This window comes from Triticum aestivum, chromosome 1D (assembly GCF_018294505.1).
Source record: "Triticum aestivum cultivar Chinese Spring chromosome 1D, IWGSC CS RefSeq v2.1, whole genome shotgun sequence".
NCBI lineage: Eukaryota > Viridiplantae > Streptophyta > Magnoliopsida > Poales > Poaceae > Triticum > Triticum aestivum.
The window spans coordinates 375,311,630-375,334,087 of NC_057796.1; the positions used below are offsets into that span (position 1 = coordinate 375,311,630).

The 22,458-nt window shown below is 47.3% G+C and overlaps 1 protein-coding gene across 1 annotated transcript; it reads left to right on the forward strand.

Annotated features, from left to right (window-relative positions):
- The first annotated feature begins 1,240 nt into the window (after window positions 1–1,240).
- LOC123182186 (cytochrome P450 94C1) lies at window positions 1,241–3,325 on the forward strand. Its single transcript, XM_044594675.1, has one exon. It carries the CDS (start codon window positions 1,372–1,374, stop codon window positions 2,950–2,952), a length of 1,581 nt encoding a protein of 526 aa, XP_044450610.1. The 5' UTR covers window positions 1,241–1,371; the 3' UTR covers window positions 2,953–3,325.
- Window positions 3,326–22,458: the final 19,133 nt, after the last annotated feature.

Genomic DNA, 22,458 nt, shown 5'->3' on the forward strand with positions numbered 1-22,458 from the left:
GTACCGGATCCTCCTCTAGCCACTTGAACCCCTCTCGTTGGAGGTTTGTCGGCAAATACACGCTCGGTCGTCGCCCAGGCTCGGCGCTGGCGCAGAGGCTTGCCGGCTTGCCGTTGCCGGTCATACAGTGCGACGACTGCATGTGGTAGGTGGTGCGCCGAATTTCTACCACGCCGCAACATCCCGGATGGGTGTTCTTCAAGTGCACAAAGGATGGGTATGTGCTTGTTTTGATTCGGTTGTTCACCGGATTCAGCGATATTTTGGTAGCTCATTGTTTGCTCATCTATGTGTGTAGGATGGATGCAAGTTTTGGTATTGGGAAGAAGAATACAACGATCTATTGATAGCACAAAAATTTATAGATGTTCATGCACTCGTTGCTAGAATTGAGGCTAGAGATGAAACTACAGATGAGATCAGATGCGAAGCAATGTCTACTTCTTTAGAATCGAAGAAGAAAGAAATGTTGAAGCTCGAGAAGCCGCAGATCAACAATGAAGACATAGAGAAGAAATGCCTTATAGAAGTACATTTAACAGAATTTTCAATGGAAGAACAATTATTATATCCCTCGGTATCTATGAAATCGAATTTATTTAACCAAAGTTCTTATGAAATTCATGTTGTTTTGGAAGACTTCAATTTTAGAATATCCATTTTTGGGTCACTGCAATGGTTGGATGATGCTGAGATTGTGCGGAAGACAAGTAAGCATCACATCACCTAAAGCATATTCAATTTTGACATTTTCCTCCAAAATGGAGGCCTTGACCTCCATAACGGGTTTGCTATTTCTCATGTGCCTGAAATTTCTTCTCCTGCCAGACACTTTTTTCCCTTCTTCCTTCCCTCATGACCAGACCTCGTCGGAGAAGAACTAGCTCCATCATCTATCTTAGGGTGAAGTAATTGCCCCATTATCTATCTTAGGGATGGGAGGATAGGGGATCGCCAAAGGTTTTCATGGGTGGTGTTGGGCTTAGAGGGATGGTCGGGGCGGCGACCAGCAACGTCGGTGGGGGGAGGTCCAGGGGAGGACGACGCGGTGAAGCGGGTAGCGCCCACCGGCCGCGGGTGGTAGAGGCCAGCGGTTAGGGCGGGGTAGGCTGGGGGCTCGGGAGGGGAAAGAAGGAATGGAGGTTGAAGATGAACAGTGAATCTGTTTTAAACCGTTGGATTATGATCTAGTAGTTCCTGTATAAGTGACTGATGGATGGATGAAAACATTTCAGGTACGTGACGTATAGTCGGTCCGGTATATAAAACGCCGCGGGCGCAGCCACAACGCCAAACGCGCACGCACACACCACCATAAAAGCAGAGCCGAGCGCACGCGCGCGAAAGGAGCTCAGCGAAAGCCCCCGATCGATGTTCTTCCTCATGGGCGCGGGCGCGGATTCGACCACGTGTCACGTCGCGGCGCACGCCCTGGCGAGCCCGGTGGCCGCCGTCTTCTTCGCCTCGGCCGTGTGCACGCTGGCCCTCGCCGTCCTCCTGGGCTCCATGCGGCTGCGGCCGCCGTGGTGGTGCGCGTGCGCGGTGTGCGAGGCGTACCTGACGGCGTCGTGGACGGGCGAGTTCGACAACCTCTGCGACTGGTTCGCCCACCTGCTGCGCCGCGAGCCCGGGCGGACCGTGCACGTGCACGTCCTCGGGAACGTGCTCACCGCCAACCCGGCCACCGTCGAGCACATGCTCCGCGGCCGGTTCGACAACTACCCCAAGGGCGCGCCCTTCTCCGCCATCCTCGCCGACTTCCTCGGCCGAGGCATATTCAACGTCGACGGCGACTCCTGGCTCTTCCAGCGCAAGCTCGCCGCCGCCGAGCTCGCGTCCCCGGCGATCCGCGCGTTCACGGCCAGAGTCGTTGCCTCCGAACTGAGGTGCCGCCTCATTCCTCTGCTCCACTCTGCCTCCGCTGGACAGGGTGGCGAGGAGAAGCTGCTCGACCTGCAGGACGTGTTCCGCCGCTTCGCTTTCGACTGCATATGCAAGATCTCCTTCGGCCTCGACCCCGGCTGCCTCGAGCTTTCTCTGCCGATGTCGGCGTTCGCCGACGCTTTCGACACGGCGTCGATGCTCTCGGCGCGGCGAGCGACGGCGCCCATGCATGTGGTCTGGAAGATTAAGCGGTTGCTGAACATAGGGGACGAGCGGGAGCTCCGCGACGCGATCGGCCTCGTCGACGATCTTGCCGCCGAGGTCATCCGGCAGCGCCGCAAGCTTGGCTCCACTACTGCCTCGGGCGACGACCTCCTGTCGCGCTTCATGGGCTCCATCAACGACGACAAGTACCTCCGCGACATCGTCGTGAGCTTCCTGCTGGCCGGGCGCGACACCGTCGCCTCTGCTCTCACCGCCTTCTTCCTGCTCCTCTGCGACCACCCCCACGTCGCCGACGCGATCCGGGACGAGGTCTCCCGCGTCACCGCCGGAGGGAGAGACGCCGACGACCACCCCGCGATCGCCACCTCCGAGAAGCTCAAGGACATGCACTACGTGCACGCGGCCCTGTACGAGTGCATGCGGCTGTTCCCGCCGGTGCAGTTCGACTCCAAGTTCGCGGCCGGCGAGGACACGCTCCCGGACGGCACGCCCGTGGCCAAGGGCACCCGGGTGACCTACCACGCGTACGCCATGGGACGGATGGAGTCCGTGTGGGGGCCCGACTGCGCCGAGTTCCGGCCGGAGAGGTGGCTCCGAGACAACCAGTTCGTGCCGGAGAGCCCGTACCGGTACCCGGTGTTCCAGGGCGGCGTGCGCGTCTGCATTGGCAAGGAGCTGGCCATCATGGAGATGAAGGCGGCCATCGTGGCCGTGGTCCAGGGCTTCGACATCGAGACGGTCGGGCGGAGCTCGCGGCGGCCCAAGTTCGCGCCGGGGCTCACCGCCGCGTTCGCCGGGGGTGTGCCGGTCAGAGTGCGCCGGCGAGCGCGCGCGAGGGGCTAGGTTTATAGTAACTCTTTTTTACTTAGTCAAAACGTCGCCGTCAGCCGCACGGGATGGATGGATCTATTCGTTTCATCTTTGCCTTGCGACCGCACATCGGATGTGATCGGGCGCACGCAAACTTGTTGTAATCCACTCCTGCTCGAGAGTCAAGACCAGCACCCGGCTTGGTGAGTGCGCTGGAGGGAATGAGTACCATCATAAGAGTGGATTAGGCTAAAGCTAAGTGACCTTTCCTCGGCTGCGACTCGGGCAAAGTGTGCAGCCGCCGGAGATCTTTCCAAGTTCAACGCACAAGTTCGTGCCCCCCTCCGGTGCCATTATTGATGACAGATTTCCCATCCGATTCAAAGTTGAGAATAGATGTTCTTCAGCGTGGATTTTCTAGTTATGGACAGCATCGATTCAATTATTGCGAGGTGGTCGGCCATTGTTTGAGTTGCAGTAGTACTGACTTTTTTTTTTGAAATAAACAGTAGGACTGATTTGTTCGATTAGGCAGAGGAAGAGAATTGTGCGTTGCCAGTGGATACACAAAGCGTGTGAATGAGATGATAAACAAAGTCTCATCTACTCCCCCGTTCTTAAATACTCCCTCCATTCCAAAATAAATGATTTAACTTTGTATTAACTTTATATAAAGTTGAGTCGTCTATTTTGGAACGGAGTGAGTATAAGACATTTTAGAGATTTTAATATAGACTACATATAAAGCAGAAAATGAGTGAATCTACACTCTAAAATACGACTATACGTATCTGTGTGTAGTTTATATTGAAATCTCTAAAATATCTTATATTTAGAAACGAAAGGATAACTCCTGCACTATTTGGTTAATCTTATTAAAAATAAAATAAAAAACATGCCTAAGTAATTCAATCTATTTTTGAGTTAGGGTAAAGTCTCCCCTCTAAGCTTGACCAGCGAGCCCGCGGATTTGCCAACCCTCTGCATGTCACTTTGGTGGCCGGTGGGTGCGAGGAGAATTCTGGTGTCTCTGCTCTCGTTAGTGGTTTATATTAGAGTTTTTTAGACCTCGCAGGTACGGCGCTCGGGCGGATGGTGACGCTTCGTCTTCGAGTTTATCTTTCGGCTTCCGATCCCCCTTGAGTTTGTCCATCTGGATGTAGCCGACGAAGCTCCGGCATAAATTCCTACTGTCTTATTGGAGCGATGAGGTTAGGATTCATTACAGTGTGGCAAGATTTGGTGTCAGATGCTTCAGATTTATTCAAGGGTTCAACAACGACGACTGCGGCTCCAGGATGCTTGTCCTTAGGGACACGTGCAGAAAGACTTTCCAGCTGTCATCGACAAGGTAAAGCCGGCTCCGATAGAGGGACGGTGACAACAGTATGTCGGCGGCTCGTTCTAGCAACATTAGTGGTCGTTCGGTGGTCTTCAAGTCTCGATGTAACTGCATTACAATTGAGATGTTTTGTACCTCTGGACAATAGATCTGGATCTTTAAAAAAAAATAAGAATCAGCAAATTCGGAAAAAGAAAATTGACAAACTCATTTCAGCACAGGATAAGTACATACTACTACGATGAGACTCGGGTGGGAGGGGGCCGAGGGGGGCAATGCACATGTGCCGGGGGCCTCGTGGGACTGCAACTGTTGGATCCGATCCTACCTTTTCAAGTGCCATGTACGAGACCGTTCTTCCGGACGCCTTGCCAACGAATCGCTGCTGTGCGATGGCCACGCATGTGCTGCCGTCGTCTGCTAATCCATTCGTTTATTACCCCCGGCCCGCCCAATGTTTCTTTTTCTTTCTTTCGAGAATCGCCCAACGTTTCGTTTCTCATGCAGACACGGACACGGGCGAGGTGGGGAGCACGTTTTGTTTGGTAGGGAAGGGGAGGGTGTACAGTCGTGGGAGTACTACTGTAGTTCATATTCGTCACGTGTGTTCGGTATCACATTCGCGTACGTACGACCGTCCAGCTGCGGTTGTACCTGCCAATCAATGCTCAAAATTAGGTGGAAATGGGTGTTTTTTATGTCAAAAAAGGTTATTCCCTCCTTAACCTTTTACTTGTCTCATTTTTACCTCTTTTTTCATAGAAAAAACACGCAAGAGCTTTGTGCGCCTTCTGTATTAAGACAGAAGGGAATATTTTTTAGAAAAAGTCATATGGGAATATACGCTACAAAGTTTATGTAGCTCATCACAAGCGATCTGCCACAATCCATCCTTGCGACCGTTCACAAGCCTCTAGATCTCACCAGTTTCCACATCGCAAATTCGACGTACACGAGATACAAAACCAAAATATTTTTTGATTGCCACCATTGTCTGCCCTACCAAAATTTCTCGAAATGGCCAAAACATTGGTCCTTGTTTGGCCGACTGCCAATTCTTTTATGACAATGCTCCTTTAGCAACTCTAGTCTATTTTCTTTTTTTTTTTTGCGGGAAAAAAGGAATTCTCATTACTCAAGGAGGCTTCTCAGCGAGAGCCAGATTTATAACAAAGTCCATCCCGGCAGTAAGCCAGACTGCTGTGCGCGGAGTGCTACGGCCATAGGCGGCCAACTCATGACTAATCCTGTTCTGCAGACGGCTACAAAGAGTAAAAGAGATCTCCCTAGCATCGCTTCCAGCCAACCTACGAATCTCCTTTATAAGTGTACGATGTGACGATCTATCCATCTCTATTTTCTCTAGCCAAATTTGGTTGACTCATGGTCAAGCAAAACGCCAACCATAATAGCCTACTCAAATTTCTGGTAAGGTAAACTTGGGCAGGAATAAAAAAAACTTGCATCGTCGACCATGTCAACGCTGCTTTCCTGCTACGAAGTGCCACCATCCATCCGACACACTTTCTTTTCCTTTTTCCTTCCCACCGACTGTCGGGACTATCAAAGCTTCTCTTCCCACATCTAGTGTGTTGTCCAACAACCTTCACGAGCAGATGCATGACATGTGCTGGGATGAAAAGAACAAGGGCTCTCGAAGGCTGCGAAGGAAGTGCTAGCTAAATCCGGGTTGCTAGCGACACCGACGTTCACCATGAGCTGTTTGCAACTCTCCAAGAAAATGTGCCGGAACCTTACTTCTATCTCCTCTAACTTCTGGTGGGGATCAGCTCATGGAGAGAACAAGGTGCACTGGGTGGCCAGGGACAAAATGTGCTTGTCAAAGAGAGAAGGAGGCATGGGTTTCAAAAACTATGAGGCGTTCAACCAGGCCCTGCTTAGCAAGTAAGCCTGGAGGATCTTGCAAGTACCGGATTCCCTATGCGCAAGGGTTCTGCGTGCTAGGTATTTCAAAGACTCGTCGATCATGAGTGCTACATACCCAACAAACTGGTCTTTCACCTTCTGCAGCATTCTCTTCGACAGGGACCTGCTGCGGGAAGGAGCGGTGTGGCGCATTGGGGACGGAGCTAAGGTCCTTATTCACCACGATAACTGGATCCCTCAAAGATGCAGCCTTCGGCCACTGGGGCAAACTTCCATTCATGGAACAACCCGCGTTGCTGACCTTCTGTCGGCGGATGGAAACACGTGGAATGAGGCCAAGATTGATGAGATGTTCACTCCAGGCGATGCTGTCGATATTAAGCAGATCCCGGTTGGAGGACAGGGTGTGGATGATTACCTTGCTTGGAACTATACCAAGGATGGCGTCTACTCGGTTTGTTCAGCATATCATTTGGCGATGAGTTTGAGAAGGGCCAAATCTGGCCGTCCGGAGTTGTTATCTTCGGTTGATTCCCAAAGAAACTGGCTGTCTATGTGGAGTACTCATGTGCCCAATAAAGTCAAGGTGCACTCATGGAGAATCGTGCGCAACGGTCTGGCCACTGGGTCCGAACTGCTATGAAGACGAATTAAACCGGGCATCTTCTGTACCGTGTGCGGAAGGGAGGAGACTTTGCTGGACTTGCCACCACTCGAGGCAGTTCTGGGCGGATTTGTCAGAGAGGCGAAGCGTTAAGCACCATATCCTCCCAAGGGAATTGCCACTAACCAAGACGTTGGAAGGTGGCTATGGAACTGGATGAGAGGGGCTCGGGACGAGGAGAAGGAGATGATCATGTAGGGCCTCTATGGGCTTTGGCTGGCAAGAAATGAAGCGCGCGACGGGGTGCGTATCAAAAACCCCTCGATGTTGCAGACACGGTGTCGAGGTTCATGGACGAATGGGGAGAGGCGGTGACGAAGAAAGCTCGAGCTTCTGTCAAACCACCACCTGAGAAGTGGCAGCCGCCAGAGGTCGACTAGGTTAAGGTAAATGTAGATGGTGCGGTGTCTACTGCCACAGATCATGGGGGAGGAGGGGTGATCATCAGGGACCATGAGGGCGTCTTCCGGGGTGCCTTGGCCCAGCTCTTCCCAAACAGCTCAAAGCCGGAGATCGTCGAGTTGATGGCGTGCCGAAAGGCCCTGATGTTCGGACGTGAGTTGGGCATTCAGAGGGTCCATGTGGAGATGGACTGTAGGGAAGCAATCAGCATGGTTAACTATTGCGCCTCGGAACCTGTCAGTGGCGGGACCAATTGTGGAGGGCATCAAAGACCTCATGCTGGGCTGGATGGGCTGCAAGATCACTTGGAGAAGGAGAACATCAAATCGAGCTGCTCATACACTGTCTAAGGTAGCTGTAGGCGATGGTGTTTCTCATGTTTGGAGGCATGCGCCCCCTGATTGTATCCTTAGTTTAATAGCGGACGAGATCCCAGACTTTATTTAAATAAAGTAAGTTGTTTCCCTAAAAAAAAGGAGCAGATGCATGACCACCTTCATGAGCATGTTGTCTAGCACCTTTCTGTCACGGGGCTAGGGTTTTGCCATCTAGTTGTGGCACGAGCATCGTTGTGGTTTCTGCGCATGCCACCTATGGCTTACAGGTCAAAAAGAGCGCGATCAAGTTCGCCAAAGACATTGTCACACCTTCTCGTGACTGCGAGATAATATAGGTACTCATTGTTTATCTTCAGTTCCAAGTTGAAAATTGGTCTATGTACTATTCAATATGAATATCGAGTTGATATTGGTTGAGAAATCGATTTTGTAGGTAGGAAGTTGGATTTTATGAGTAAAAAATGTGATTATATTGTGTTGGAAGTTTGATCTAGGCTGTTTAAGTTGACTTCTTTTATGGGTAGAATGTCAATTTATATTAGGTTGGAGGTTGGAATTCGATTCCATATGAGATGATACTAGGAAATGCTCTGTTTGAAGTTGATTTTTTTCTAGCTTGAAAGTTGCTTATGTTTTGGTTCAAAGTTGATTTTTTTCTAGCTTGAAAGTTGCTTATGTTTTGGTTCAAAGTTGATTTTTAATATATAATTTTGTTTTCCCCCCTTTGGCTTTATCACGGTGACATCATTGCAAAAGAAGTTTGTGTGCACCCGCATTTTTTGGGGTTGCCATGGTGGTGGTGATTGCTGAAGAAACGCACCCATGCACGACAAAGAGAAGACCTACGCATAACTTATGGTTAATTACAAGCATAGTTTTAAAAACCGGACCCGAACGGTGGTCGGACCGGAAATAACCAGAACCGGTGATCCTTGCAGTTTTTTAAGTGTAGCTGACCGCTCGAGCAATCGAACCTGCCGGTTTTTGTAAAAACCGATGAACCGGGCGGTTCACCGAAAATTGGTCGGTTTGATGCCGTTTCCAGAAAAGCCCCTCAATCAACTCGTTTTCATGCGAACAAGCTGGGGGTAGAATCAGAAAAAGGAAGAAAAGCCCCTCTTTTAGTAGGGGTCCAGCCATTTTACGAGCATTTTTCTCGATTTTATCTATGGACAAACCCTATCGGGCGTCGGCGCCCCCTCGGGCGCAACCATTTCTTGGCGCCATGGCGTGGCGATGCCGCTTCTCCCTCGCCGCTCCGCATTGCAGCACCAGGCCACCAGCCCGCGCCGCCACTCCCGCATCCCGTCATCTACACCACCTCTATTGACGGTCGGGGAGAGGGGCTGCTGCCACCTAGTTAGGCTGGTCCATACAACTTTGATTTCCCTCCGCTCCAGTTAAATCGACTAGGCTTCCCTCCGATTGCCTCCCTTCATTCTAGTGTCCAGACTAGGAGCGGCCGAGCAGGATGACCAAGACGCTCGACCGTGACCTCCGATTACACATTTTTTTATCTATATATTGGTAAAAAATATATTATTTTATTGTTTAAAAAACCGAATCGAACCGGTGAACTGGCGGTCCGACCGGTAAAAACCTGAACTTGCCAGCCTTGCCGGTTCGATTACCGGTTTGGTTTTTTAAACTAGGATTACAAGTCCGTCAGAGGTAAAAGTGGCCGGTTGCTCGACACGTAAGTGCTATATATACAGAGTAATGAGCTCAATCTGATAAGTATAGAAAACATTCTCTCTTTAATTAGCTTTCTCTCGCAGAGAGGGAATCTTTCATAGATCCGGCAGTTTTCTTTAGTATTCCCTCCGGCTCCGGGGCCAGATTGCTTCATTTGTTTACTCTGGCGGCGCTGTTGTACTAATGATAATGAAAACGGACAAGGCTACACGTTGTACGCACGACCGCGAGATGCCATCTTCCACGAGCAATATGGAAGGTGATTAACAATGGCCAAGCACACGGCGCATGCCCTCCTTCACAAGATTCGCGCTGGGTTTTTTAAAACCCATTTGCCCATTTCCGTTTCCAATGCAGGCTAGGCAGACACACGCCAAAGATAAACAAAACAAGGGCAGCAGTACAGCGAAGCAATGGTACTCCTACCATGCATGGTGTGGTACTGGTGTGATTTGCCACATGCCCGAAATCCTTTTCGGGGCGCGCCGGGCTGGTGGCACCCGACGTGAGCCGGAGACGCGACCTCAGCTCCGCCGTGCGAGACACGACGGCTCGGCGCGTCGGGTCAGTCCGTCGCGTCCACACCAGAATCAGGGCCGGCAGGTCGGCAGGCACGAGTAGACAGGCGAGCTCACAGGCGTGGTAACTGGTATCCGGTGGCCACGTAGCGGCTGCACCCACCTCGTGTTGCAGTTGCAGCGGCGGTGGTGGTGGGGCTCCGGCCGGCCGTCGCATGCGTGCGTCGTCCCGCACTGCGTAGCCCATGTGGGCGCGTAACGTAGCTCGTTGGGCGCACGCGCGCGCGGTGGAAAGCGGCCAATAGCGGCGCCGCGGGCACGAGGCGCGGCCGGGAAACGACGCGCGGTGCCATCAGTGTGGCCTGGCCTGGCCTCACGCGCCGCTTTGGTCGTTGGCGGTCGTGGCGTCGTGCGGGCCGGGGGATCGACCGGGCCGACAGAAGCCGGGGGCCGTCGGTCTCCAGGGCAAAATTACTGTCGCCATGGAGTGTTGCAACGTGACGCTCCAATGCATTTCCCCACGGGCACACGAGAACGCACCGAATTGTTGTCAATTCGGAGGCCTCGATCGGGCCCGTGCAAAAAAAAAAACTTTCAACTGGGGTGCCGTCTGTGCGGATTAGCCGAATGGAGAGGGAGGTTGGGTTGGCCACTCCGGCGACCGGTCGGCGGAACATGATTAGATCAGAATGGCAGTGGTTTAAGTGGCAGCGTCTCTCTCTTTGGCTTGCCCGTGAGATGTGATCATAGCCTGATGTAATCATGTTTTAGCGAGCGTGCGTTCTGTACTGCGCCATCATGCGATCTAGTACTAGCTGGTTACGCTTTCTCTCTCAAACATGTGTTTCTATTCCGTTTTGTTAAGGTTGTCAAACCATGAGCCATTATACTTAAATCAAAGTTTCTTTAAATGGGTATTTAACCAAAACCTACCACAATGCGTGCATGTGTCCCGGAAAACTGGAAGCTCCCCCCATCCACCACTTTTGTGCTAAAAACAACCACTTGTTGGTAGTGACCGGTTTAACCCGCTTATGACAGGGATGACCCACTCGTATGCGCCTATGTGGCACAACAGTCAACCTTGTTAGCTTTGACCATTACGTTGCCTGTTATGACATGTGGGACCCACCTACCAGACTCAACAAAAAATTGCCCCTAAATCTCTCACATCATGGCCACAGCGATGAAGGGCTGACCGGCTCGAACCTGTCTGGTGTTGCGCAATGGGAGGGCGAGGTGAGCGGGATATGGCCAGCCAGCTATGTCCGCCTCGCGGCCGCACTTCTTTGCCCTCCTCCCGCAGTTGCCGCGTCACCTGACCCTGCCGCCTCCCCCCCCCCCCCCCCCCCCCCCCCGCACCGGTCGTCAGTGCCGTAGTTCGCCAGCGAGGGATGACGAGATGGCGCACAAGCTCGTTGTCGTCGGTGGTCTCCATGCGCATGCATGTGCATGTGGTAGTGCTCATCAGTAGGGGCGAAGCCAGGAAAAAAGGTTGGCAGGGTCAACACACAACTAGCACTAATGTATTCCCTCAAAAGCAAAGAAGGTAAGTTCAAAAAAAAAGCAAAGAAGGTATGGCTAAAAATGTGTAACTCGTATTAACTAACATGTCTGCAATGTTTTTTCTAGTGAACTCAACCAGCGATCATCCAGGCTAGCGATGGAAGCAATCCCTGTTCGGTAGTGGGCTATTGCCGTTTTCTACTTTTCTGTGCCTATGAAAAATGGTGGACTCGCTGTATGGGCTGGGCCGGCGGGGTCAAATTGCTTCAATCACTCGGGCCATCTTTTTTCTGGGCAATATGTACAAGGTTTTGGGCCAAGGTCATCGTAGATCCGCACCTGCCCGTCGGTGGTCTCCGGATCTGTTCATGCGTATGGCCATCATGCTCTGGACGATTTGGGGTGCGAAGAGGAAAGCTGTGTACGAGGACATCCATCACATCCCCTTGTCAACACATTTATTCATACAATCATACATCGATGACATACAAATACGCCTGTGGCGGAGGGAGGCAATACCGGAGCACCGAGACCTACCAATTGGCTAAGGCCCCCAGCTAACACAGCAAAGGTAAATGTGTACACTGCTGTCCACGGGAGATTGGGAGTAGGAGTAATTGTAGCCATAGCCAGAGATACGGGTGGAGCATTTTTGGGTGCATCTACCATTGGTTTCGGGTTCATTACTGACCCCACCACTTTGGAAGCACTGGCAGTCAGAGAATCAATGGCACTGGCGGAAGATCTACCGTTACAATCCATTCAAGTGGCCTCGGACTACAAGGTGGTGATCGACGACATTAAGTAGAAGAATGAAGCAGTCTACGGTGCCATCATGCATGAAATCATAGAGTATTGTAGTAGTTTTACATCTTGCAATTTTGTTCATGAGGTCTACGGTTCCATCGTGCATGAAATCATAGAGTATTCTTGTAGTTTTACATCTTGTAATTTTGTTCATGAGTTTAGGAGTTCGAATGTCGAAGCTCATAATTTGGCGAAGCATGCTTTACAACTAGGGGATCGTCGCCGTCTCTGGTTAGGCCACCCTGGGAACCTTTCTTTCATGCATGTGAACTTGGTAACGGTCTAATAAAGCTTCGCTAATCATCTCAAAAAAATCGTCCCATGATGCCCGTCGGTGGTCGCTTCGGCAACCACCAGTAGGGCATGGGAAAGCATGCATGAAGGCACCGGGGGACGCGCCCCAGGAGCACACGGGGGTGATACGTCTCCAACGTATCTATAATTTTTGCTTATTCCATGCTGTTATATTATCAATCTTGGATGTTTTATATTCATTTTATAGCAACTTTATATCATTTTTTGGACTAACCTATTGACATAGTGCGCAGTGCCAGTTGATGTTTTTTTGCTTGTTTTGGAGATTTTTTTGGACCAGAAGACAACTTGGGGGCCGAGGAACGACTAGAGGGGAGGCCCGTGGGAACCACAAGACACCAGGGCGCGCCCTGGTGGGTTGTGGGGCCCACGGGGGTCTCATGCACCGCTTCTTCGTCCTATAAATTCCCAAATATTCCAGAAACACTAGGGGAGTTGACGAAACACAATTCCAGCCGCCGCAAGTTCCAGAACCACGAGATCCAATCTAACACCATCACGGAGGGGTTCATCATGCCCATTATATTGGTGCCTCTCCGATGATGCGTGAGTAGTTCACCACTGACCTACGGGTCCGTAGGCAGTAGCTAGATGGCTTCTTCTCTCTTTTTGATTCTCAATACAATGGCCTCTTGGAGATCTATTTGATGTAATGACTTTTTACGGTGTGTTTGTTGGGATCCGATGAAGTTCAAGTTTATGATCAGATCTATATCCATGAATATTATTTGAGTTTTTTATCTCTTATATGCATGATTATTTATAGCCTCGTATTTCTTTTTTGAATCTTTGGTTTAGTTAGGCCAACTAGATCGATTTTTCTTGCAAGGAAGAGGTGTTTTGTGATGGATTCGATCTTACGCTGTCCTCACCCAATGACAGAAGGGGTGCGAGGCACATATGTATCGTTGCTATTAAGGATAACAAGATGGGATCTATTCCTACATGAATAGATCTTGTCTACATCATGTCATCGTTCTTATTGCATTACTCCATTTCTCCATGAACTTAATACACTAGATGCATGCTGGATAGCGGTTGATGTGTAGAGTAATAGTAGTAGATGCAGAATCATTTCGGTCTACTAACCTAGGACGTGATGCCTATATATTTATCATTGCCTTGGATATCGTCCTAATTATTTGTTCTCCTATCAATTGCCCAACAGTAATTTGTCTACCCACCGTGTGCTATTTTCTCGAGAGAAGCCACTAGTGAAATCTACGGCCCCCGGGTCTATCTTTTTATCATATTTGCTTTCCGATCTATCTTTGTCGTATTTGTTTTTAGATCCATATTTCCAAAAACCCAAAAATACCTTGCTGCACTTTTTCTTTACTTATTGTATTTCGTGTTTTATTCAGATCTATTTATACAAACTCATACAAATTAATCTATCTTTTTACCGAGGAGGGATTGACAACCCCACTTACGCGTTGGGTTGCGAGGATTTGTTCTTTGTGTGTAGATACTGTTTACATAGTGTTGCTTGGTTATCCTACTAGATTGATACATTGGTTTCATAACTGAGGGAAATACCTACCGTAGCTGTACTGCATCACCCCTTCCTCTTTGGGGAAATACCGACACAGTTTCTAGCCGCATCAAAAGGAATTTCTGGCGCCATTGCCGGGAGACATCATCAACATCTGTCAGGTTCCTAATCACAAATCTCATCTCCTTGCAATTTACATTATTTGCCATTTGCCTTTCGTTTTCATCTCCCCCACTTCACAAAAAAATGCCTTTTTATTCACCTTCTTTTTCATTCGCCTTTTTCTCGTTAGATCTAACTTTTTTCTTGCAATCTTGTTTGCCTACCTTGTTGTTATGGTTAGCATGACTACCCTTCCTTTGTCACCAGATTTTGAAGTTCTATACTTCAAGCAGAAATAAGGAGAAAATTTGAAAGATGCTTGGTATAGGTTAATGGAATCCTATCGCATTTGTAATCTAAAGGGGGATGCAAAGATTTTGCTTCGTAATTTTTACATAAGATTAACTTTGCATGATAGACAACCCTTGGATTTTGCCGCAAAAGGGAACTATATTGAGCTTGATGCTAATGTTGCTTATGAAATCCTAGAAGGAATATTGGGAGTTCCACCACCAAAAAAGGGGTTTTCTTTTCCACAAGAAGGGGTTCAAATTTTAGACAAATTGGGTGATTTACATAAACATTTGGTCGAGTTGCAAAAATATAATGAACCTCTCAAACATATTAGTGGAAACCTCAATCGCACGAATACTTTGATTACTCTTTGCAATAAGCGTTTGAATATTTTAGATCTCAAGATGGTTTCTTTTCCTGAGAATTTGGGGAAGCGTAAAGAGCCTCCCAGGTTTGAAAAATCACTCACTAAGGTGGCAAAAACCAAATATGGCAATACTTGAATCTATGCTTTATGCCTAGCTAGGGGCATAAAACGACAACGCTTGTTGGGAGGCAACCCAATGAATAAAATTTATTTTTGCCTTTTCCTTTCTGTTCTTGAGTGTTCACACAATTATGCTACTGTTGTAATTGTGTTTTTATGTTTTAATTAGTGTTTGTGCCAAGTAAAGCCTTTGGGATCATGTTTGGTGATAGTTGATTTGATCTTGTTGAAAAATAGGAACTTTTGCGCCCACTAGAAGAATTATTAAAAATCATAGAAGCATGATAAATTCTGAATTTTTTACACAAGATTGATATACAAATTGCCTACGTTGTCATAATGTTTCAGAATTTTTGGAGTTACAGAAGTATGGACAAAGTCCAGATTACTACAAACTATTCTATTTTCACGGATTCTGTTTTCGTTGCATTGTCTGCTTATTTTGATAAATCTATGGATTGTATTGGAGGGTATAAGCCATGGTAAAGTTGGAATACATTAGATATAATGCAATAATAAAATATGAATGGATTTGCAACAATACTTATAGTAGTGATTTGCTTTATTATACTAACGGATCCCACGAAGGTTTTGTTAAGTTTTGTGTGATTGAAGTTTTCAAGTTTTGGGTGAGATCACGATGGATGAAGGAATAAGGAGTGAAAAGAGCCTAAGTTTGGGGATGTGCATGGTACCCCAAGATAATATTCAAGGAGAACCAAGCAACTAAGCTTGGGGATGCCCCGGAAGGCATCCCCTCTTTCTTCTAACGACCATCGGTAATTTTACTTGGAGCTATATTTTTATTCGTCACATATCATGAGTTTTGCTTGGAGCAACTTCTATTATATGAGTCTTTGCTTTTTTTGCTTTTTAGTTTGTCACAAGTATCCTTGCTGGACACACCTACTTGAGAGAGCCAAAATTATGTTTTGATTTGTTAGAATTGCTCTATGTGCTTCACTTGATTTTTTAGCCATGGAATTGCTGTAGTGCTTCACTTATATCTTTTTGAGCACGGTATGATTTAATATTTTGAAGAAATACTCTCTTGCTTCACTTAGATTTAGTTGAGAGTTAGTATTTTTTTTGAAAAATTCTCTCATGCTTCACTTATATTATTTTGAGAGATGAAAATCTGTATGCTCGTGTTCTTCACTTAAATTTGCTGAGCTTGTCAAAAGCAATTGCAACTTATGAAATTAGTCCCAAAGTGATAGATATTCAAGAGGGATATAATAAAAACTTTCAGAAGATCATTGGACAAAATAAACTTCATTCTTTGTAGTAGTTTTGAGATATGATGATAGTAATATATGAGTCATGTTGATGAGTAATTATGTTTTAGTAAGAATATTGGTGTTAAGGTTTGTGATTCCCTATGCAAGCATGAAAGTCAATAGTTATGCAATAAAATTACATCCTACTTGTGGTGCATTATTCGGTGTTAGTTATGCTTAATGCTCATTTATGAGAATTTGCGTTTCTTGGTTGGTTGCTTCTCACTGGTGCGCGTCGGTCCTAAACAAACGGTTTTTAACCCCTTTCTACGACGGCCTTCGGAACCGTCGCCAAGTGAGTGTGTGCGATAGGGGATCCTTCCCACACGATACATAAACCGTCGGGGATATGGAACAGTGATCCAGAGGCCTTCCAAAATGTAATCGTGTGCGATGCAGTACACACTAAATTCTTTCGCACGTGTGGTACCGGTGATTAAGTGTTTCTAATGACGCAGTGAAACCATACGGTCTGTCGTAACAAACCGTTTGGGAAACAGTATGTAAGGCACACGGGCCAACATATGAACTGTGTGCGATTTGTGCCCTATCGCACACGAGTTTTCTGCGTAAACCGTCTGCCATGCTAGACTCCATCGCACACATTTTCCAAAAATTACCGTCTGCGATAATGTTCTATCAAAAATGGTTCAGGAGCCCCTCGCACACATACAAGTGCTGCAGACCGTTTGTGATTTGTTAGGTATCACTGACGGTTGCCGCAAGAGTGACGTGTGCTTTTCGTTTGGATCCCACACGTTTCCTAAAAAAACACGACTGGGATTGTATTTTGCATTGGGCATGGTTTACTCCCAGTTCTCATGTGCGATAACACGATATCACAAACGGTTCCGGAGAACCTATGCACACATAGTAGCGCTGCAAATCGTTTGCGATCTGCTATGTATCACCGACGGTTCCGGTACGATTGACGTATGCTTTCCGATGTGGATCGCACACACTCATTTAGTTGAACCGTGTGCGGAGCAATTGCCAGGTTAAAACAAAAATATCCCATTTTGAATCGGCACGCAAAAAGCAAATTCGCCACAATATTCAATTGAACAAATAGTGTCCACAGGAAGAACATTCATCAGATTTCGCAACAATTGCAATTGAACATATGGTAGCTAAATTCCAATGATTTGTCCACACATATATGCATTACATAATTAATCATAGTGTACGAAATACGAAGACCTCATCAGATGGAAAACAATGGATCCATGCGTTATATGTTTAGCGGCTAACTCTTACTCAATGTTTCAGGAGAACGCATGCTGAAATCTTCATTATCACCAGTGGGATTGATGTAGTGATCTAGGAAGAATTACAGATAAATCTATGAACCATCTGCAATTCACCAGCCGGGAGCGGTTCAGGGGTCCTCGGTTTTAAGATGAGCTGCAGTATTTTTAAGATCAGAATGTGCCATATGAGTGGAGTAGAAGATATTAATTAAGATAGACTTACTGGTACTAATTCGCGAGGATCGTCACAACTATCAGCAGATTTGCAGATGGAGATCATGTGTCTGCAAACATAGTATCCACAAAGGTTGGTCCCTGCTTCTTGCTGAGGACACTGAAATTTTTTGTACAAAATTAGTCATGTATTTGTCCTGTTAGGAGCAACCTAACCGGTGTTAGATGTATTATTTTTTCTTTGGACAAAATAGAAAGAGGTTTATTTAGAAGCTTGAACATTTGACTAGCGTAAGGAAAGGTATTTGCAGACTGTTGGATAAATTTTCCGAAAATAATGGATTTCGGTGTGTTACCGGAGAAACGATCTCGTGCTGCAAAGGTAGTTTCCTCTTGAACATGTTCCCTGTTTTAGTTTCCCACAATGCGAGCACACTGCAAATGATGATGAATTTTGACAACATCAATTATTGAACCAGATATGCATGCAAATTAATTTCAACATCATAGAATTCAATACCTATCCAAGAATTGCTGAAGATGCGTCAGATCCTGAGCGTTTGTTGACTCTCTGAGAGTATCGGTGTAGTAAACTGTGTTCTGATTTGGAACAATGAATACCAATATCCAGTGACTGCTATATATTAAGAAAGCCATGAACTTACGAATGATGTCAAAATCTGAAAGACAATCAGTGTATGTGTGGTTGTTTACTTGACTTACCGTTCATGATATGGCAATGATTCTGCATGGGACGTGTTTTCGAAGATATGGATGACCGTGTTAACGGCCCAGTCCCGTCGGTCCTTTTCATGTAATGTTGTGCCATTTGCTAATGCAGGATCTATGAAATACACACTCTCACTTTGTCTTCTCTGCTTGTTCAATCCCCTGAGAGGAAAAAAATGCAGTTAGCTGTTTATCATTTACAACCTTGTATGGAGAAGTTGATCAGAGTTTGTTAAGTACTTACAGAATCACGCATCTAACAAGAGTGGCATCGAGCACGTTGAAGTTGAAGAAGAAATGTAAGTCCTCGAAACTCACAATGATGGAATCAACATTGTGTCGGAAATGATCTCTGTTGTAGTGGACTAGCAAATGGTGATGACCTTCTGACATTTGATCCATGCAATATTCATGTAACTCGCGGCAACTGGAGCTGCACTCATCAAAGTATTCACCAACAAGAAATGGCTGGCCATGGACGTAATTGCGTGTTTCAAGTACGCCTGCTTTATTTTTAGCAAGCAACAAACGTACTTCTTCATCGCCCATGGCGTCAGAAATAATATTACTCCCCGATTCGAACAATCTGTTGTTAATTTGGTTCTGGGCGATGAGTGCTTTAAGTAAGAGGCAATCATTCTCTTTCCTCTTCACTCTCCCGCCGCGCTTCCTCGTGGTCGTGGGTGTAGCCTTTTTGGCCACTTCCTTCTTCGTACTTGAAGCATTTCTGGCAGAACGTCTGGTTGCCTGCACGGTAGACTGCCGAGCAGACGGTGAAGCTTGGACGGACTACTTAGCAGACGGTTTATCTATGCCGGACCGCTGAGCTGGCGGTGCTGCTGTGACGGACTGCTGGGCTGTAGGAGCAGAGGCATCGGACTGCTGACCATGCGTTGAAGCTATGTCGGGTTTCTGCGCAGGTGGTGCCAACTTGTCGGTGTGTTGAGGAGGCCTTGCCAACGCGTTGGTTTGCTGAGCAGGAAGTGCTGACGCATTGGTATGCTGATCACGCGCCTGCGGACCGACGGACTGATGAGCAGTCGGTTCTGGACCTACAGACTGCTTAGCAGGCGGTTCCGAAGCATCAGATTGCTTAGCAGTCTGTTCCACCAGGTTGGTCTGCTGAGCATGTGCTGCAGCCGGGTCTCTCCCCACTGCTTCAACGGCTGGCATCTGAACCGGTGGTGCGTCATCAGCAGTTGTAGGCCTTGCCACTAGCTGCTTTGGGGCGGAGGATGACATGGCCTATACGCCACAAAGTCGGTCCGGCTGATCACAGGTTGATGCATCAGCCCGTGAGAGCTGCTCTGGCAAGGAGAGCGTCACTGGTTGAGGGGCGACAGTGGTTGCTCTTGGCGGGGCTTTAGGAATCTCATCGATGAACTCTATTTCCTTCCGTGGCCACTAGATGTGATGTAACAGTGTTTCTTCCATGGTCCTTTGCTCATCGAAGTCTCCTATGACATTCTTCAGGGCAAATTCATTGAATCGAGGCTTTACTTCAGTCACGCAGCACTTCACACATCCCGGCTTCAATGGCACATTGTCCAAGAAGAGGCCATCTTCCAAGAAGGGTGGGAAAACCCAGGCTATTGCACATTTTAATGTACCTTCATAATGTGTAAGCACGCCCTTCAGTCCGTCTTTCATTCCAGATAGATCAGATATAGCATCATCACGAGCAGCTGCAGTCTCAGTGTCGCTGGGGTTAGCTGATACGTCTCCAACGTATCTATAATTTATGAAGTACTCATGCTGTTATATTATCTTTCTTGGATGTTTAATGGGCTTTATTACACCCTTTTATATGATTTTTGGGACTAACCTATTAACCTAGAGCCCAGTGCCAGTTTATGTTTTCTCCTTGTTTTAGAGTATCGCAGAAAAGGAAAATTAAACAGAGTCCAATTGACGTGCCACTTGACGGAGATCATTTTTGGACCAGAAGAAGCCCACAGAGTACCAGAAGCAGGACAGAAGAGTCCCGGGCTGCCCACGAGGGTGGGGGGCGCGCCCACCCCCCTAGGGAGCGCCCCCTGCCTCGTGGACAGCCCGGAGACCCCCTGACGTGAAATCAACGCAAAACTCTTCTATATATATCCAAACTTCCAGAAAGAAACCTAGATCGGAAGTTCCGCCGCCGCAAGCCTCTGTAGCCACGAGAAGTAAACCTAGGCCCTCTCCGGCACCCTGCCGGAGGGGGCCATCATCACCGGTGGCCATGGAGGAGTATCCCGGAGGGGCCATCATCACCATGAAGGCCAAGGACCAGAGGGTGGAGGCCATGGAGGAGGAAGCACAAGGGGGAGAACCTCTCCTCCTCTCTTCCGATGGCGCCGGAGTGCCATCGGGAGGGGAATCATCGCCACGGTGATCGTCTTCATCAACATCACCATCATCATCACCATCCTCACCTCTTTTACGCGGTCCACTCTCCCGCATCCCGTTGTAATCCCTACTTGAACATGGTGCTTGATGCCACATATTATGATCCAATGATGTGTTGCCATCCTATGATGTTTTGAGTAGATATCTTTTGTCTTTGGGTTGATTGATGATCTAGATTGGTATGAGTTGTATGTTTTATTTTGGTGCCGTCCTATGGTGCCCTCCATGTCGCGCAAGCGTGAGGGACTCCCGCTGTAGGGTGTTGCAATACGTTCATGATTCGCTTATAGTGGGTTGGTGAGTGACTGAAACACAAACCCGAGTAAGAGGGATTGTTGCGTATGGGAATAAAGAGGACTTGATGCTTTAATGCTATGGTTGGGTTTTACCTTAATGATCTTTAGTAGTTGCGGATGCTTTCTAGAGTTCCAATCATAAGTGCATATGATCCAAGTAGAGAAAGTATGTTAGCTTATGCCTCTCCTTCATATGAAACTGCAATAGTGATTACCGGTCTTGTTAACAATTGCCTAGGACAATTCCGCACACCGATCCATCATTATTCCACACTCGCTATTTATATTATTTAGTAATATATTCTAACTTTATGATAACATCACCTACTTTTATATTTTAGCTCTCCGATATCATACGAAGTTATCCACTTCATACCCACAACGTAGTTTTATTTCTCGTTGCTAGTTGGAAGCAAACGTTCGGTGTACGTAGAGTCGTATCAGTGGCAGATAGGGCTTGAGAGAATATTGATCTTACCTTTAGCTCCTTGTGGGTTCGACACTCCATACTTATCACTTCCACCTTTGGAAATTGCTACGATGATTCCTTGCACTTGGGGATTATCAAGCTCTTTTCTGGCGCCGTTGCCGGGGAGCAATAGCTTGGGGTTGATATTCTCGTGTGTGCTTGTTTGCTTTCTTCACTAAGTAGATTTTGTTTTTTTCCTTTTAGTTTTTGTCTAGTTGTGGGTGAAACATACAAAAAAACTTAAAAGAATGAAAATACAAAAAAAATTACTTGCCTCTCACGCCTAAAAAGTTTTTCAAAAAGAGAAGTGATTGGAAAGTTATGCATTGAAGAAGTGAGGGTCGACCTTGAGCACTTGTGTTCATGCTCACGGAAACAATGTAGAATTTTTCGGTCCAAACCCTCCCTCCCACCCCACCCATGGCGACTCCCATGATCCCACCCACCACACCCAAATCCATCCAGCCAAATCTGTTTCTCCTCCAATGGATCCTTTCAATGATCCACTTTCCATTGCTCATCAACTGGATTTCTCATTTGGACATCATTTCAGATCTCAGGTTCGTGATCTATTTGCCTCGGCAGTCAACCCGGTCTCCCCTTCTTCTGGTTTCATCTTGGTGATTTCATTTGGAAGATCAAAATTCAGACTTGATCCATTGAATGTAAGTCTTGCTATCTCATCATGCACTGGTGCTGCTTACGATGCTATCAATGTCACACACATCATTGGCAACATATTTAGTTTCAAGGTTTGTTCAAAGGCAGTGGGTTTTCATCTGGTTCGTTTGAAATATTTCACCTGCAATATGTTCAAATGCTTCTTTCACCTATGGAGCGGTGGAGGCCCTAACTGGATCTATGAAGAGAAAATTTGGATCAAAGAACAAGAGGCAGAATGGACTCATGTGAGCCATAAAAAGAAGCCTCCTTCTGGGCACGTCTCTGTCAGCAAAGTATACCGAAGAATTCTTAATGACATATCTTCTGTGCCTCAGCTCAATCAAGGTATCAGATCCAATGGCACTAATTCTGCTAGGCTTCTTACTGGTGCCAACTCCACCCCGATTGGCAATGCTCAGATCCCATCAGCGGAGTTGG